This window comes from Delphinus delphis, chromosome 11 (assembly GCF_949987515.2).
Source record: "Delphinus delphis chromosome 11, mDelDel1.2, whole genome shotgun sequence".
NCBI lineage: Eukaryota > Metazoa > Chordata > Mammalia > Artiodactyla > Delphinidae > Delphinus > Delphinus delphis.
Window position 1 is genome coordinate 1,250,779 of NC_082693.1, and position 15,189 is coordinate 1,265,967.

The window sequence follows — 15,189 nt, forward strand, 5'->3', positions numbered from 1 at the left end:
CGTCCCACCATCATCCTCCCTCTACCTTAGACTCAGATGTTCCAGTCCCACCAAAAAGGGGGTGGGCACCTGAGAAGCAGTTTTTAACGTCACAGCAAAACATGGGAGCCACTACCACCACAGTCCTTACTAGGCGCTCCCTCCTCCTGTCCACAACCAGAGGGGACGCTGAGGTCCTCCTATCACTCGGGAACCCCGTGCTTGAAGGCCACGCTGTCTGGGTCACTGCTGAGTAACGCGTGGCCCCGCCTTACCCCTCCGCCGTGGAGAACGCAGACCTCAGCCTCCGCAGCGCAGACCTCCCGCCAGCCGCCCTCCCGCCAGCAGCTCAGAAACGAACCGGCTCCTGTTACTGCTTCAGTGCGTTCAGCCAATGGGCTTGAGGATCCAGAGTTTACATGTAAACACTGGAAAGAGAATATTCTATCATAAAAGGGAAGAGAATGAAGACAACTCAGCAGTTCGCTCTTCCCCTACGAAGCACCAGTGCTGCAGTCGGAACACACGAGGAAAACCCCACTTCCCTCACCTCTGGCTCCTCAGTGAAGGACACCAAGACCCTGACCAACATCCCTCCCCAACGAGACCCAAAAACTCAGAACGCACGATACACTGCCTGGTAAAGCTGCACACACGCACACGCGCGCGCGCACACACACACACTCTCCAGACCTTTCTGACCAACTTCTAAACAGTATCGCTTTAGGAAGAATATTTAATTTAAAAAAATAAATTTAAAAAATTAAAGCACATTTAGAACATCAAGTTTTGGTGATCAGGATAGGTAAAGTAATTTTATTACAAATTTCAGGATTTAAAAAGTAACCTGTTACATTTACTAGGATAAATCTGAGATGACCTGTCTCAAGCACGTGTGTCCCCATCCGTGACACTGACCTCAGGCATGATGAGACGTGGTCCACCCGTGAGGGATGCTGTCAGCGGATGAGGCTACGCTGAGTGTCCACGGGCACGTGCTGACCGTGATCATTACGGTTTGTCACTCTGGCATTTAGGCCGTGACGAGCTCAGTGTGAGCCTCCGTTATGGAACTCTGAAAGCCAAGCTAGACCCTCAAGGGCAGCCTCTCTTTCCTGCTTTTTACTTCAATGATATTTAGGAGACTTTGTGTACTGAATGAGAGTTATGATTCCCCAGTCTGTAAGCCCACATGTGGAAACCCTTATCACCTGGCAAGAGACCGCCGAGGAGCGGCCTGACTGGGAAGGAGGCTGAGGCCAGAACCTGGGAATCCCGGTAGTCCAGGTCACGGACAGCGAGGCCCAGCAAGAGAGACACTGCCAGCTGGCGAGTCCCTGTCGGCTCAAGGGTGCCCACAGACAAAAGGGCTGCGAGCAACCTCGATAGGCCAGCTAAGCCACCCTCCAGCTTCCGACGCGGAGACAAACTTGCCCCGCAGTCACGGACAGGGGCCCCAGGTCTCTTCCGTCTCGTACGTTTAAAGACTAAAGGCAGCATCTTTACAAGGGGAACTGCGGGAAGCATCGGGCGAGCCCTCTGCGCGGGGCCTCGGGGCACCCTGGGGCGAGGCGGGCAGGGCAGTACCTGAGAGGCGGCTGAGACCCAGCAGAGCACCTGGGCTGCGGGACTGAGGGCGGGAAGAACAGAGGAGCTGAGACTCCAGGCAGGAGTGCGCCAGCAGCCGAGGGGCCCACAGCCACGCCCTCCTGCCTGGGGTCTGCCCCCCAGGCGCCCCCATGGGGACCCTCTCGCTCTGAGACTGTGGCTCTCACGGGATGACGTTATCCCCGGGGGACGTTTGGCAACACGGGGAGACACGTGGGGTGGGGCTGCCACCACTGGGGAAGGTGCTACAGGGCTGGTGGGCGGAGGCTGCGCACCCTACAGGGCACAGGCCCCAGGCCCGGGAGCTACCCAGGGGCTGTGGACGCCAGGCGGGGGGCACTTTACACACAAGACCCTGAACCTAGCAGGCGCCCAGGCCTGGGACCTCCAATCAGACCACTGTGCGCAGCCTCCAGCTCAAGCCCTAACACGTGGGTCGGCCCCCTGCCCTGCGGACCCAAGTCCTCCTGACCCCGGAGTGTCCAAGGGATGTCCAGCTAGCTTCTGGCCGCTCCAGTCCAGTCGACACAACTAAAACCTTACACCTTTTTGTGTTCTCTCTCCGAAAAATCTACTTCCTTCTCAGAGCCAGTGCCACCCCAACTGCCACCGCCAGGATGGCAACAGCGGCGGCTGCCCCCCCGAGGAGCAGGAGGGACTTGCCCTCAGGCGGCGGGCCAGCCTCCTCAGGGCCGCCCGGGGAGGGCCCTGCGCCCAGCCCCCCCCACCCGCGGACCGCCTGCCCTCCGCCCGGCGGGGCTGCTGGGGGCTCCACCGGGGGCTCTAGCGGCGGGACCCCCTCCTGCTCCAGTTCGGCAGCTCCGGACCTGGCCGCTCCCGCCTCTTCTTCAGCGAGTTCCACGAACAGAGATGTCGTGGGACTGGCTGGCTGGCCGGCCGACCCCTCGGGGCCAGGCTCCCCGGCCGCCATCAGGGCAGAGGCCGCCACAGCCGCCGCCTCCGCGCCCTCGGGAATCTCCTCTTTCTCCACGTGCACGATGTCAGAGTTGGAGGAGTTGTTCTCACTCTTCTCTCCAGCCCCGTTGCTGTCCAAGCTCTTGACTTCTTCGGGGTCCACTGTGACCTGCTGCCACGACTCGGGACCCAGGGACACCGGTGGGCTCTCGGTGCGCCAGCTCTGGCTGCTGGACAGCGACACGGGGAAGCCCTCGGCCTGCCAGGACGCCGTCGCGGTCGTCGGAGACTCCGGGGGGCTGGCGAGCGTGGAGCCGCCACTGGGCAGGATGTAGATGTCGTTGCTGTCCTCCGCGGCGCCCGCGGGGCGCTCCTCGTCCTCAGGCTCCAGGGCAAAGACAGCGCCCTAGGAGATGAGGGGGGCGGTCAGTGCAAAGAAGGGAAACAGACCTAAAATAAATGTAAATCTGGAGGCAGCCCCTTTCCTAAACTGAACTTCCAGGGATAAATGCACTGTATAAACCTACAGTTTTTGGACTGAACGTGTTTGCTTGTAGACCAACACAGGGGAAGAATTTTTAACAAGACGATCCTCTGACCAGTTTCTTCAAAGCTGAAAAAGCAAAAAGCTGATTTATATTCTAATCAATTTATACACATTTAATGCAATAAATAATGCAACACAGCGGAGAAAAAGGCAGGCAGCTTGTGCCCTAGGGATCTATCGCTCGGCCGGGCTGGTGCCGTCAGGAGCCCAGACAGGGAAGGACGCGCTTTGCTGGCAGCTGGGGAGGTGCAGGAGCCTGGCGGAGGGACGTGTGAGGGGCGGGGAAGAGCCACCGCCCAGCAGAGGCCCAGAAACGTCAGCCGGGGACGGGAAGCAGCCTGCCGTGACCAGGGAGGTGCCGGCAGCAGACGCCACGGCCCTGACTCAACGGCAAGGGAACGGTCATCGGCCACTCGGTCATGGATGAAGCCGCCCCGACGATGGGGAGGGTGCGGGGGACGCAGGCCTCCCGCCCTCCTGGCGGCGGGAGCCACACGGCAGCAACACGGCCACGGGCGCTCCAGGCTCCCTGCGGGGGCTGTGTCAGCTCCGGTCACAAGGAAGAACACGACTCAATTTTGGTTCTTGACAAATTCACCATCTAGACGTGAAGACCGACACAGGAGGCACACATTTCACCGCGACACCGGCAGCCCTAAGGCAGGGGACACACGGGGACCAGGAGGTTCGTGGCGGAGACAGACGGGAAGTCACCCAGAGTCTGGACGACACCCGCAGATGCTACGGAGTCTGCAGAGCATATGCAAGCAAACCAATTTCCACTCTACTTTGTGGTTACGGTGCCGTTTATACGAAGCAGAGTAGTTCTGCTCTGTGATCCGGTCACACTCGAGTTGTCTGGAGATAAGCAATATGGTCCCTTGTGTCCCCTATCCTTAGACTCACATCTGCAGCCGACGGCCTGAGGGTCAGAGAGATCCACGTGCTCACCAGTGGGAACTCCCACCAAGGGCTAAAAACAGAACCTCCAACAGCAAGAACTGATTTAAAAAGCAAAACAAAGGAACCATAATAAAACAGGTAAAAATTTTAATCCTCAGAAAGGAGACCTTTGCTACTTTTTATTTAGGGCTCGAAGCCAAAACAAGTGAAATGGGAATTTCACAAGTTGCATCGTGAAGAAATGAGGGAAAAGTTAACAAACTAAAACAGAATTTAGCGTAAAACTACTGTTCTCTTTATTTTTAACAGCTCAAGGCTGAGAGTCAGGAACATTCTTCATCCCGTATCTGGAAGACTTCTTCATCCAACCAAGATACTGGATCAACACGGTTGTCAAGTGACAACTCTGCGGGACGATATGGCCGCAAAGCCAGTCAGACTTAGTTGCCTCTTTCCTTGCTGTCATGGACTCTCTACCTTACGACTTATTTCTGTATTTTGGACGTGATTATTTTAATGACGATTCACCAAAAATTTTGTGCTTTTATGTAAGAAGTTTTAAAGAAAGAATAGATGACCATTGAGACTTTCACTCCTGGTCATCTGAAGCAAAAATATAAAAATAGAGGCCTCTCCCTTGACTATTACTGTCATTAATGAAGACTAGGCTTTCAATAAAAGATAAAGCACTGTTTTGGGTAATACTTTACCTAAAACTTAGCACATTAGGGGACTAACATCTACAACTAGCCTTAGATCCATTCCAACAATTTAAATAATTTTTAGCACAAAATATGTATATTGCTGGAAACAGCTATCTCTTTAGTCCCACTGATACAAAAAACAGAAAGGAGTAACTTCAAGGGCTCAAAAATATAAAACGGATTGGGACCAACTAGAGTTTAAATATGCATGAAGGGGGAACTCCCTGGAGGTCCGGTGGTTGGGACTCCACACTCTCACTGCCAATCCTTGGCTGGGGAACTAGATCCTGCAAGCCGCACGGCGTGGCCAATAAGTAAATAAATATGTACAAAGAATCAGAAAACTATGTTTTGTTTAAACACATGAAGCCCAGTGAGATCAGGTAACTTGCCCAAGGTCCCTCAGCTGCTGTGAGAACTGGACGCCAGTGTCCTTTTGAAGATTTTACTGAAATTAATTCATTTCACTTTCACAGATAAGGAAACTAAAGCAACTGAGATGGGTAAGTAATTGGCCTGAAGTCCAAAGCTGGGACTGGATCTAACCAGGCCGTTCACCTGCAGGGCCCCATGCTTTCGTCAACTGTGCTCCCCTAACGCTCGAGCCCAAGGCTCCCCCCAACCCCAGACTTCCACACTGGTGCTTTTTCCTCAGTTTACAGCAAGAAGCAAATGGAAAAGGTTATTCTTGGTGTTTTCGTCAAGCAAATACACAAAGATATATTCATGAAACCCTTCAAAGAAAAAGGGAAGTAGAGAAGAAACAAATACGGAGGTAAAGGGACTCTTGTAGAATAAACGTAAGATAAAATGTAAGCGTAACCTTGGTTTTAGTGGTAGGAACGAAGTAAAAACAGCTTGGAGATCACTCAAAGAACCATTTCAAAGTGTGCGGCAGTGCTTCACCATGTCTGTATTAGCCACATTTGCTTCGAGTTTTGTTTTGGTTCACACCAGTTACAAATTATTCTGCCACTTCAAGCAGTGTTTCACACACAGGGTCACAGCGGCCAATGAACTTAACTGTTCCAGCCGAGGACACCGGGGCCAACTCCCAAGACCCCACTCCCTGGTAGCTCAGAGACCCACGTCCCCTGGAGTGTACCAGCCAACCCGTATCATTACGATCTCTCTCTCAAGTATTCACCGGAAAAGACAAACACAGATACCTTGCTTCTCTACATTCAGTCAAACAGGGTACTAACGACCAAATGCCTCTTAGATCGCTATTAACCTAAAATAAGAAAAGAGAGGGAATTCCCTGGTGGTCCAGTGGTCAAGACTCCACACTTTCACCACCAAGGGCCCGGGTTCGATCCCTGGTCGGGGAACGAAGACCCACAAGCCTTGAGGCGCAGCCAAAAAAATAAAAATAAAACAAAAACAACAGAAAACCCCAAAGAAAATACTGTGAGAGAGACTCAGAGAAGTAACTTTCCACCTAACGTGATGACCAAGACCACAAAGAATACATTTTAAACACAGTGCAGTACACACGCACACTCACACATAAAATAAACAGATCTCATGAGACACCAAACCAAACCCTTACTACACTGAGACTACTTCAGTTGCAAAACCCACTTAACTGATTGTAGATCACAAACTATGTGTCACCTCCCACACTCTGTTCTAACCAGTTCTGACCTAAAAGTTCCCAAGAGTCAGTCTTCAAACGTCCTTGATGAAAACAAACATAAACTTTTTGAGGTCTGCAGTTCTTAAAACAGAAATGAGAAGCTTCAAGTCGGAAAAAATAGACAAAAATTTATTTATTTATTTTTGGTACGTGGGCCTCTCACTGCCGTGGCCTCTCCCGTTGCGGAGCACAGGCTCCGGACGCGCAGGCTCAGCAGCCACGGCTCACGGGCCCAGCTGCTCTGCGGCAACTGGGATCCTCCCGGACCGGGTCACGAACCCGCATCCCCTGCATCGGCAGGAGGACTCCCAACCACTGCGCCACCAGGGAAGCCCCCAAAATTAATTTTATTCAAACTATTTAATATTATTACAGATGACATTTCCCCCAGTAATCTTTCATGTAATCTAAATGTTTCACAGTAAGTATTTAGGTTAGCACATGCCGCAGGAGAAAACCCAGGAGAAGCCCACCCCACGGTGGCCCCTTGCGGGCTCGCAGGCCTACTAGCAGCGGGAGCTGGGCTGTCCCGGCTCATACCCGGCTGTGCCTGACTGCTGCCCGGCAAAGACAGTCACCACCAAAACTCGAAGGAAACTTCAGACTCGAGAAGCGGAAAAACACACACTCTTAGGGACACATCTGAAAAGCTGATATTTGTAAAAATGTACTGTTTTCACAGAACACTTTTTCGCACCATCATTTTTGTGAGCTACAGAAGCTGCTCTTCCATACTGCAATTGATGAAACTGAGGCTCAGCGAAGTTAAATGAATTCCCCCCAAATCTCAGGGCTAATATTTGGCAGAGCTGGGGCCACAAACAAATTGTGATTCCAATCTCAACGCTCACACTCTGGCCAGGGAGAAAATAAGGTAGAAGGCAAGCAAACAAGCGCGCGTGCACACACATACCCCCGCTACCCTGCAGTCCCAGCACCAACAGTAGCAGACAGTCACTCTCCACTTCTCTCTCTGGAAAGCTGGCCGCCAGCGGACATGTGCTCCTGACTGCGCCCCAGCGACCCCGGCCTCCTCCTGTCCTCCGAGCCCCGTAACACAGCCACCTCACAGCACAGAACATGCCACCCCGCCCTGCCCTGAGCCCAAGGAGGGCCCATTTTACTCAGCTTCTGGGTGGCAGCGCCTAGCAGAGGGGCACAGCACCCACAGTCAGCTAAGGGTTACTGGGTAGAAAACCGACACTGTAACTGCGGAGCGCTGGGGGCTCAGTGTGCACAAAACTGAGAAGCAAAACCTTCCGAGGGACTTGCAGCTTCCCCGTGGAAGGACCTGGACGTCTCCACTCCACCCCGAAGTGGGTGAAAAAGCTGAATGACCAGAAATCTCAAAGACTGTAAGAGAAGAGAGGTGATGCCACAGGGCAAACCGCTGTCCCGAGGCTGGAGACGGATGGGCGGGGCTGGGGGTCACCGGGGGACCAGTCCCAGGGAGGCCCTGCAATTCTGAGATTCACCTCTACCCCCCTGGTTCCCTGCTCCCGGGCGAAGGGGAAAATGAGCCCTGATCTTCCTGACAAGCTGTGTCCTCAGGGGGAACCAGTTAACCACAGCCTAACTGCCCAAGAGGAAGGAAAATACTCGCCGGCAGCCCACTTCAACCTTCCAGTCCTGCCCCATGTAAAGGAGGAGAGAGACACAGAAACTCTGGCCAAATTCACGGGGGGGCACAGGCTCACCCACAGAGCCTAGTCACAGGACTCCAACGTGCCCGCCACACACCTCGCCACCACGTCACTGAGGCCTATTTACCTTTTACCCAGGACATCATGTCCGGCTATCCAGAAAAAATGACAAGGCAAACCAAAGGCAGAAGAAAAACACGCACACATTTGAAAAGAGGGAGCAAGTATCAGAACCAGACATGGTAGGGATGCTGGAACTATTGATCAGGAATTTAACACAACTATGATTAATCTGCTAAGGGCTCTAACGGATAAAGCAGACAGCACACAAGAGCAGATGGGCAATGTCAGCAGAGATGGAAATCCTAAGAACCAAAGAGAAAAAATGCTAGAGATGTAAACACAACACCACGGAGCAGAAATGAAGAACGCCCCCCCCCCCCTTTTGGCCATGCCGAGCAGCTTGCAGGACCTTAGTTCCCCAACCAGGGATTGAACCCAGGCCCTGGCAGTGAAAGCGCCGGTCCTAACCACTGGACCACCAGGGAATTCCCATGAAGAATGCCTTTGATGGCCTTATTATTAGATTCCACACTGCAGAGGAAAGAACCTCTTAGCTTGAAAATGTCTCGACAGAAACATCCCAAACTGAAAGGCAAAGACAACAAAGACGGGGGAAAGAAAACAACAGGGCATCCAAGGACTGTGGGACAACTACGCAAGGTGTAACACACACACCTGGAACACGGAAGGAGAAGAGAGAAAGGAACAGGAGAAAAATATCTGTAACGATAATGACTAAGAATGTCCCTAAATTAACGTCAGACAGCAAACCACAGATTCAGGAAGCTCAGAGAACACCAAGTACAATAAGTGTCCAAAGAACTACACCTAAGCATGTCATTCTCAAATTACAGAAAATCAGAGGTAAACAAAAAATTCTGTGACAAGTCAGAGGAAAAAGTATCTTACCTAGAGAGGAACAAAGATAAGAATTACATCTAGCTTCTCACCAGAAACCAAGCAAGCAAGGAGAGAGTGGAGGGGAACATTTAAAGCGTTGACAGAAAAAACCTACTGACCTAGAATTCTGTTCCTGAGAAGTTATCCTTCAAAAATGAAGGAGAGGGTGTGGAGAACAGGGAACCCTCCTGCACTGTTGATGGGAATGTAAATTGATACAGCCACTATGGAGAACAGTATGGAGGTTCCTTAAAAAACTAAAAATAGAACTACCATACGACCCAGCAATCCCACTACTGGGCATATACCCTGAGAAAACCATAATTCAAAGAGTCATGTACCACAATGTTCATTGCAGCTCTATTTACAATAGCCAGGACATGGAAGCAACCTAAGTGTTCATCGACAGATGAATAGGTAAAGAAGATGTGGCTCATATATACAATGGAATATTACTCAGTCTTAAAAAGAAACGAAATTGAGTTATCTGCGAAGAGGTAGATGGACCTAGAGTCTGTCATACAGAGTGAAGTAAGTCAGAAAGAGAAAAACAAATACCGCATGCTAACACATATATATGGAATCTAAACAAACGGTACTGATGAACCTAGGGGCAGGGCAGGAATAAAGACGCAGACATAGAGAACGGACTTGACGGGGAAGGGTAAGCCGGGACGAAGTGAGAGAGTGGCATGGACATACATGCACTACCAAACGTAAAACAGCTAGCGGGAAGCAGCCGCATAGCACAGGGAGATCAGCTCGGTGCTTTGTGACCACCTACAGGGGTGGGATAGGGAGAGTGGGAGGGAGACGCAAGAAGGAGGGGATATGGGGATATATGTATGCATATAGCTGATTCACTTTGTTGTACAGCAGAAACTAACACAACATTGTAAAGCAATTATACTCCAATAAAGATGTTAAAAAAAGAAAGAAAAATAAAAATTAAGGCAAGACATGTGATCTTAAAAAGAAATGTATTAAGTTGTACAAGTAAGAATATACAAAAAACCCCTGGATTCTACACTTCATATGGGTGCGTGTGTGGCTGTGAATTATATCTCAATAAAGTAAACTATTCACAAACACACCACACACACACACACACACACACAAGGGAGAAATAAAGATTTTCTCAGACAAGCAAAGATTGAAGGAATTGCTAGTAGACATGCCTTGTAAGAAATGTTAAAAGAAGTTCTTTAGAGAAGGATAATGATATAAGTCAGAAACGCAGATCTACACAGAGAAAGAGAGGCCACTGAGGAAGAAGTAGGTGAAGGGAGAATAAAAACTTATTTTTCTTATTCTTAATTGATCTTCCAGATAACAGCTGCTCCAAGTAATAATAGCAACAATGTATTCGATTATGTGTGCTTATACAAGTGACATGAATGACAGCAATGACACAAGGGATGCTCTTACAAGGTACTCACTCACTCACAGTGCGCGTGAAGCAGTACAGTGTTACCTGAAAGTGGACTTGGATTAGTTCTAAACGTATATGGCAAACTGTAGGGCAACCACTTAAAGAGGTAAAAAGAGAAATGTAATGGACATGCCAAGAAAGGAGAGAAAATAGAAACACACAACATCCTCAATTAAAACCACAAAAGGCAGAAAAAGAGTGGGGGACAAAAACTGGAACAAAGAATAAGGGCAACAAGTAGAAAACAATGACAAATATGATAGATATTCATCTAATTACATCAATAATTACTTTGGGGCTTCCCTGGTGGCGCAGTGGCTGGGAGTCCGCCTGCCTATGCAGGGGACACGGGTTTGAGCCCTGGTCTGGGAGGATCCCACATGCTGTGGAGCAGCTAAGCCTGCGCACCACAGCTGCTGAGCCTGCACTCTGGAGACCGCAGGCCACAACTACTGAGCCTGTGTGCCACGACTGCTGGGGCCTGCACACGTAGAGCCCGTGCTCTGCACAAAGAGAGGCCACTGCAGTGAGAGGCCCATGCACTGCAGCGAAGAGTAGACCCCGCTCGCCACAACCAGAGAAAGCCCACGTGCAGCCAAAAATAAAAATAAATAATTTAAAAAATAATAATAATAATTACTTTGAACATCAATAGTGTAAACACACCAAGTACAAGAAAGACATTGTCAGACTGGATGAAAAAATAAGATCCGACTGTCTGCTGTGTCTAAGAAACTCGCTTCACGTAAAGACACAGACGCGTTAAGAGTAAACTGACCATGCAGACACTCGTCAGAGGCAAGTGGGAGCAGCCACCAGCCGGGCCCTCTTGAGCTGTTGCCCGCGGCCGCCAGGCAGTTTACACTGCTTCTTCGTCACAGGGGAGTTTCAACTGCAGAAACGGTACATCCCACTATCAGACAAAGAGAAGGAAAAGATGACAAGAGAACCGTTCAAACCACTTAAGTACCAAAACCTAAAAGGTGCAGCTTTCCTGAGTGGTAAGAGGAGAGGAATGTTCACGGAAGACGTGCTCACCTGTGTGCCTGCTGTGCCACTGAGGGTCAGGACAGGGGCTGGGGGCCCTGGAAACAACCCACTGCTGCCCGGAAAAACCTGACAAGGACCTTGGCTGTGCACTTGAGCTTGATATCATCCTGAATTCTGAGAAGGCTTACTGTATTTTGGATGGGTTTCTTTTGGGAGGCGAAACATTCAAGAAAAGTGTCCCTAAAGCAAGTGAGCAAGCTGATGTGGTACAGGGGCCACGTCACGAGTGCTTCAATGTCCCCGTGGACCAAGTGGCCACTCATCCTGTGTGCGGAATCCACAGAGCAACAAAGCTGATATGCTGATGAAAGAAAATATCCTCAGCTTGGTGACTGATTATCTTGTATAATAATAATAGAACATTTCAGGGACTTCCCTGGTGGCGCACTGGTTACGAATCTGCCTGCCAATGCAGGGGACACGGGTTAGAGCCCTGCTCCGGGAAGATCCCACGTGCTGCGGAACAGCTAAGCCCGTGCGCCACAACTACTGAAGCCTGCGTGCCTAGAGCCCATGCTCTGCAACAAGAGAAGCCACCGCAATGAGAAGCGCACGCACCGCAATGAAGAGTAGCCGCCGCTCGCCACAACTAGAGAAAGCCCGCACGCAGCAACGAAGATCCAATGCAGCCAAATAAATAAAATTAAAAAAAAAAAAAAAAGAACATTTCAGAACCAACACCTTTACAACTGTAATTTTTTTCCCGTTCTTATTCCTCTTTTCTGTTTTATTTTCGTTCTATATATGACCTTGATATAGCTTTTTCCTGCTCACAACTGGTTTAATTTCTTCTTGAAAATATATGACCTATGACTGTTTTGAGTAGTATTTCATATTAAACACACACATATCATTTATAAACCATCTGTGATTGATACTGTAAGAGGAAAACCTAGCAATCGTTAAAATGTTTACCAAAGAAAATATAGCTGAAATGTTAGGTCGAATCCTCAGTCCCATAATATAGTGTGGTTTGGTCTTCAAAGTGCTGGGGAAAAAACCCCTACAAAACTATATTTAGTTGATTATACGACAGTCTATATGAGCTAATGTGTTCTAATGTATCACATAAAAGTGTATTTGGAAATAATAGAAGAAAGTAAAGTCTGTACTATTATATAATATCCAAGGTAAAACACTCACAGCTCTTAAGAAATTTGTAATGCCACGTTTACTGGATCAATTTATGCTACACAACGATACCGAACAATCCCTTCAACTATCAGAAAGCTATGTCAGAAAAGGCTTTTCCCTAATACCTACTGCTCAATAGTAAGCCACCTTCTCAAAGTATTAGTGAGGTTTATTTATATAGTTAAAATTCTAATATTGTTTAAATACCAATATTTTACTAGTTATTGTTTTATAATCTAGTAAGTCTTCGTTTAGATACTTAATGCTTTGTTAACTATGGTTTTATATTTCTAAGTATTTAAACCTTGAATTTGATCATTGTTGTGTATACTTTTTTTTTTTTTTTTTTTTTTTTTGCGGTACGCGGGCCTCTCACTGTTGTGGCCTCTCCCGTTGCGGAGCACAGGCTCCGGACGCACAGGCTCAGCGGCCATGGCTCACGGGCCCAGCCGCTCCGCGGCATGTGGGATCTTCCCAGACTGGGGCACGAACCCGTGTCCCCTGCATCGGCAGGCGGACTCTCAAGCACAGCGCCACCAGGGAAGCCCCTGTTGTGTATACTTTTAATGAAACATGGGGACCTCCCTGGTGGTCCCAATGCAGGCGGCCCAGGCTCGATCCCTGGTTGGGGAACTAGATCCTGTATGCATGCCACAACTAAAAAGTCTGTGTGCCACAACCAAGATCCCACATGCCGCAAGAGCCGGTGCAGCCTAAATAAATAAATAGTTAATGAAACGTGGAACGTATTTTATTATAAAGGGGAAAGTACCAAATACTTCACTGTTTATATCCAGAGAGTTTAAAGCCTGAGATAAGAAAGCTATCATTAAACAACAAATTCAAGAGATGCTCAAACTGGTTTACCACTGAAAGAAGACCTGTGAAAATAGGTTAGGCAGGTATGCAGATTGGTTGTCTCCCTCCTTGCCATTCTCACCGCACATCACATCTGAAGCACCCGGATGGGTCATCAAATGAGAAATTTAGCATTACACACTGAGAGCGCTGGAAACACTGGTCTTCACGTTTCCATTTTCCCTCTCCCAGCCCTGCAGCATGTTACTCACCTGGTTTTAATGCTACACAAATATTCACAGTCTCATGCCTATTTGCTTTGGATGCTGTGTGCCGAGCTGTAACAAGATGTTGTTTCTTTTGTTATCTGTATACAGCTGCTTGCTTTAAATTAGTAGATTCTCAAATAGCTTTCCCTGCATGTCTAAAATACAAATACTGCATGTTAAAGGAAGGAAGGAAGGGAGGGAGAGGGAGTAGCTACATTAATTTCACACAGAGCAGATTTCAGAGCAAGGAAACTTATCAGGGATGAAGAGGGGTGTTATATAATGATAGAGGGGTTAAACCTCCAAGAAGATGTAATAGTCTTTGATATGTACACACCTAACCAAAGAGCTGCAAGAGAAACAGATGAATCCACCAAGACAACGGGAGACTTCAACAGCCTCCACCAGAAATGGACAGCTCCAGCAGGCAGACAACCAGCAGGGTACAATAGACACCTATAGACTACTTCCATCCAACCACAGCGGACACACCTGCTTCCCAAGCTTACGTGGAATATTCACCCAGACCAAATTCTGGGACATGAAACAAACCTTAACAAATTTAAAAGAACAGAATTATACTATGCCTGCTCTCAAACTGCAATGGAATGCAACTAGAAATCAATAACAGAAAGACAGCTAGAAAATCCTCAAGTACTTGGAGATTAAACAATATATTTCTAAATAAAACATGGGTCGAAGAATAAATCTCAAGAAAAATATAAAAAATCTTTTGAAGTAAATTAAAATACAACTTATTAAAATTTGTGTGAGACAGTGAAAGCAGTGCTTAAGTGGAAAGTTACAGCATTGAATGCATATATTAGAAAAGAAGAAAGATCAAAAATCAATCATCTAAGCCTCCACCTTAGGAAACTAGAAAAAGCAGAGTAAATTAAATCCAAAGTAAGCAGAAGAAAAGATAATAATAAAAATAGAGCAGAAATCAATGAAATTGAAAATAGGAAATCAATAGAGAAAATCAACAAAACCAAAAACTGGTTCTTTGAGAAAATAAATAAAATTAATAAGCCTCAGGACTTCCCTGGTGGTGCAGTGGTTAAGCATCCACCTGCCAATGCAGGGGACACGAGTTCAAGCCCTGGTCCAGGAAGATCCCACATGCTGCGGAGCAACTAAGCCCGTGCACCACAACTACTTAGCCTACGCTCTAGAGCCCGCAAGCCACAACTACTGAACCCGCAAGCCACAACTATTGAAACCTGCGTGCCTAGAGCCCGTGCTCCGCAACAAGAGAAGCTACCGCAATAAGAAGTACATGCACCGCAACGAAGAGTAGCCCCTGCTCGCCACAACTAGAGAAAGCCCACACACAGCAATGAAGACCCAACACAGTGAAAAATAAAGTAAAATAAAATAAAAAAGGAACTACAGACCCACACATTGCATAGACTTAAAGACAGGATATTTTTGAGACATTTGGAAATTTGAATGCTAACAGGATATTTGATGATATGAAGAAATTATTTTTAATTTTTTTGTGATGTGACAATGGTATTGTGATTTAAAATTAAAAAAGAACCTTTATTTTTCAGAGACACACAGTGAAATCTTTACAGATAAAATTATAGGATGTCTGGATTT

General features: G+C 48.1%; 1 protein-coding gene across 1 annotated transcript in view; it reads right to left on the minus strand.

The window, feature by feature from the left end:
• Window positions 1–775: 775 nt before the first annotated feature.
• BCL2L13 (BCL2 like 13) overlaps window positions 776–15,189 on the minus strand; it is a 64,894-nt gene continuing 50,480 nt past the window's right edge. The window contains exon 7 of the mRNA XM_060024043.1: window positions 776–2,908. Coding sequence (XP_059880026.1) covers window positions 2,159–2,908 — 750 coding nt within the window. The 3' untranslated portion in view covers window positions 776–2,158. The remainder of the gene's footprint in view (window positions 2,909–15,189) is intronic.